We start from the raw sequence: 3,742 nt of genomic DNA on the forward strand, positions 1-3,742 counted from the left end.
AGTAAAAGCAGAGCTGGAGGATGGTGGGGAGAAAGACTCAAGTGTAGAAGAGACTGAAGGAGGAAATGGGGGATTGACACAGGAAGGTGACACAGACTTATCTACCAGACCTGGAAAGGCCAAAATCTGATACTTTCACAATTCCTTGATCATTCACCAAACAGTTGCGAGCAGCCTGTGGATAGAGATATGGAGGCAGTCACTCCTCCCTGCTCCTGCCTCTCCCATCCCCCTGTACCTTCTGGAACTTCATCTCACCCCCACTCACTTAACACTTTGCCTCACTTTGTACTGCAAGTTCACCTGGATGGGGCAAGCTACAATGTCCTCAGCAAAGATAGCAGGAGACGCCTCCAGGCATCCTGTTTATCTATGGAGGGGTGACTTCCCTGGCAGGACTTTTCCTGAATAAAGCAGCACCAGGAGGAGATTAGGTACGGCACCTAGCAGGACTGCAAGCTGGCAATGCCACTCCAAGGCCTGACAAACTGCAGGCTAAGCTTTTCATGGGGGTCAAGAGGTCCCTTTTCACGTCTGAGCCAGCGATGCTGCCTGTGCTGACTAACGCAAACCCTGCCCTAGCCACAAATGCATTTCCTGGCCTCTGGTAAACTAGCTAGTCCTGCCCTTTCTGCAATCTCTGCTAACTCGCTGCAGAGCAGTGACTTCAGAGCATCTCGCCCATGCTCAGGTGGGCAGGGAAGGTTAGAGGGTTGGTTGTTCTGCAGGGAAGGCTGCAGAGCTGCCTCTCCTCATGTTGATGAACTAGCTAGACCCTGTCCAGGACATGCTGTGGCTGTCAATGAGCTGCAGAGGTGTCCTTCAGCCACAGCCCTACCAGGTCTCGGTGCAGGAACTGCTTGGATTCCAGGTACTCCATAGCTTCACAGACATCCTTGCACATCTCCAGCAGCTCGGCAGGCTGGAATCGCCGCCGAGCTTCCCTCAGGAAGTTCAGGAGGCAGCCATTGGCCATGTACTCGGTGATGATGAAGATGGGACGCTGCTTGGTGCAGACCCCATAGAGCTGCACCAGCTTCTCATGAGACAGGTTCCTGTGTTGGGGACAAGAAGGGCAATTCTGAGCATCTAGAAGGCCAAACAGTAAAACAAGGACCTGTGAATAGCGTGTTTGGGAAGGGAAGATGCTCCTGGCCCAGCTGACAGTGGAAAAGCTCAGCGGGGAATCAGCACAAAGGCAGTGGGTTATTGGATGCATCTTGCAGATTGTGAGGCTGCCTGAGACTGTCCCTCCACACCACCCAGGAGTGCAGCCATTCTAGCAAGGCATATCCAGCACTGACCTGCAGGCTGCTCACCACTTACATCATGACTTTGGCTTCATCAATAAACTCATCCTCTGACATGGAGCCCTCCCTGATCATCTTGATAGCAACGTCGTACTGGCCTCTCCATTTCCCGTACTTCACCACACCAAACTGCCCCGTCCCCAGTTCCTTCAGGAAGGTCAGATCCTTTGGGTCAATCTCCCACGACCCTAGGACAGAGAGTGCAAGCGTAATGTGGATGCAAGTGACCTCCCTACAGCGTGCGCCCAGTCATCTGATCTAGCAAGCCCAAGAAGAGCTCACGAGCATGTGAGCCTGAAAAACCATCCCAAAAAATCCACAAAGGCTGAGACACGTTCCTCCAGGGGATGGGGAGCAAAGTAACTTGTGGCGCCTCTCGGTCAGTACTGTCACCAGAGGGCCAGTGAGTACTGGGAAGTGATTCCTGGGAAGGCTGTGAGCCCCGCTGCTATGGGACAGCCAGGATCCCAGCCCCAGAAAATTACTGCTGGTAGTGATGGGCTCTGCAACCAGGGAACTGTGAGGTAGCCCAGGCCAGCTTACCATAGCCGAGGCCAGCTGTGGAAGGAGCACTTTTCTGGTGTTGAGACACGGGGTACTTCAGTCTGGATATGAGGCCTGAAACACAAAAAGGTAGATTGCCACACCACGCTTACCTGCCACATTCCAGCAGGGAACAAAAGCCTCCTGCCTTGCACGCAGGAAGGTAAGGATACTGTCGTGTCAGTAAAAACACTGCTGTCCTCACTCTGTCCCCTAAACACTTACCAGCAGAGTTATGCTGATGGTATGTGATGAGTTCCGGGATGGTATTGAACAGGTGCTTTTCTGCCAGGTAATACTGATTCTGGGGGGTGCAGCATACAACATAATGGCGTATTGTGCCTTGGGGGTCTCTGGAGAGACAGTACATGGGGTCAGTGGCATGGGGAAGACAGGCAGAAGGTGAGGGGTGCCTGGAGGGGCCCTCTGAGGTAGGAACAAGCTGTTCTTAGATCCACTTACACAGAGGACTTGGCATAGACAGAGACAGTGTATTTCCCTGTCTTGCTGGTAGAGTCTCGGACAATGAAGCCCCCTTCCTTACCCTAAAACAGAAAGAGGAGAAGGGACAAGGTGGTTGTAGGGAGGCGTGACTGTAACAGGCAAGACTTAAAGTGACTGCAGATCACAGCATGGCTGGAGAGGGTGTGGTAAGTCAGAGGACTGCTACTTCCATTCCCTGCCTGGGGGTCACGTTGGGATACAGATGGTTCCTGGGGCTGTTGGGGCGACACTCCCCTCCCAGCGCAAGCCAGGGTTGGTCCCATGCTGGACACAACGTGACAGCAGCCCACAGAGGGCTGGTGTGTAGAAAAGACCCAGCCTCGGGAGTCAACACTTACCTCCTGTTTCAGCAGTTGCTCCGCTTGGCTCCGAGTGATATTCTTTGAGTACCACCTGGAATAGGGACACAGCCATCAGGGAGATCACTGCAGCCACCACTGTCCCCAGCCTGGTCTGACCCTGGCCCAGCCAGAACAGATGGTGCAGGGAGCAGGGCAGGGATGGCTGTCACAGGGCCAGAGGCTCTCGAAGGGTGTGCAAGAGGGAGAGTGACCCAGCCAGGCTAGGCTTGCAGGTTGCGCAGGTTAACAGAACTGAATGTAAAAAGTCTCCGATGAAGCACAACTTGCCATGTCCCTGCTCCTTCTCTTACTCACTCAAAGATCTCCAGGGAATTTCTGGTTTCAGTGACATAGTTGCTGGGGATGTATCCTTCCCTCCTGCAGAAGAAAAGGGGCTGGTCACACACTGACAGAAGAGGCCAAGGGGAAAGCAGGTTCCTGTCCCAGAAGGCTGAGTAGAAATGGGCTCAAAAACCTTGGCGCAAACCCATTTGGGTTCATGCTTGGGGCGGGCTGATAGCACAGCCTGCTTCCGTCTCCCTCACCCTCCTCATGTGTCATCCCATGCAGGAGCCCACTGGCAAGGCAGGCAGCCTGTCCTAACCCCCGCAATGCTAAAGAGGGGTGTTTGCCCATCACTGCCTTGGCACTAGAACAGGGCACCATTGCAGGGCAAGTGCCACAGGCAGTGGGAGCTCTTACCCGTTCTTGTCACGGGCTTTCCACCAAGGCAGGTGGCTTTCCTCCAGGATGAAGTACTCCTCGCCCTTTTGCAGCTGCAGGTCCTGTGCATTCATCGGCAGGTAGTTGTAGAGGGCCACAACCTTCTTCATCTCACCTGCTGTGCTGGGGGCTGGCTCAGGAGGCAGGGGCTTCATCACCATCTTCTCCAGAGTGAGGGAGAGCGTGGGACATGGTGAGGCTGGCAGACACACTGTTTCCCAGGCGAGACCCTCCCCAGGCCTGGCAGGGCAGTGGCTCAGGCCTGGTCAGCACAAAGTTCATCTCTCCTCCCATATGTATCTCCACCAGGAGACCAATCCC

The 3,742-nt window shown here is 54.4% G+C and overlaps 1 protein-coding gene across 1 annotated transcript in view; it reads right to left on the minus strand.

Moving 5' to 3' along the window:
* Positions 1-93: 93 nt before the first annotated feature.
* The window catches only part of BTK (Bruton agammaglobulinemia tyrosine kinase), a gene marked incomplete at its 3' end in the record, with an annotated part of 7,272 nt that continues 3,623 nt past the window's right edge, over positions 94-3,742 (minus strand). Inside the window, 10 exon segments of the mRNA XM_009706246.1 lie at positions 94-109; positions 111-175; positions 839-1,055; positions 1,327-1,498; positions 1,854-1,928; positions 2,079-2,206; positions 2,316-2,398; positions 2,696-2,750; positions 3,014-3,076; positions 3,401-3,582. Of these exon segments, the coding sequence (XP_009704548.1) occupies positions 94-109; positions 111-175; positions 839-1,055; positions 1,327-1,498; positions 1,854-1,928; positions 2,079-2,206; positions 2,316-2,398; positions 2,696-2,750; positions 3,014-3,076; positions 3,401-3,582 (1,056 nt within the window).

The sequence above is a fragment of the Cariama cristata genome, unplaced genomic scaffold (assembly GCF_000690535.1).
Source record: "Cariama cristata isolate BGI_N322 unplaced genomic scaffold, ASM69053v1 scaffold30548, whole genome shotgun sequence".
NCBI lineage: Eukaryota > Metazoa > Chordata > Aves > Cariamiformes > Cariamidae > Cariama > Cariama cristata.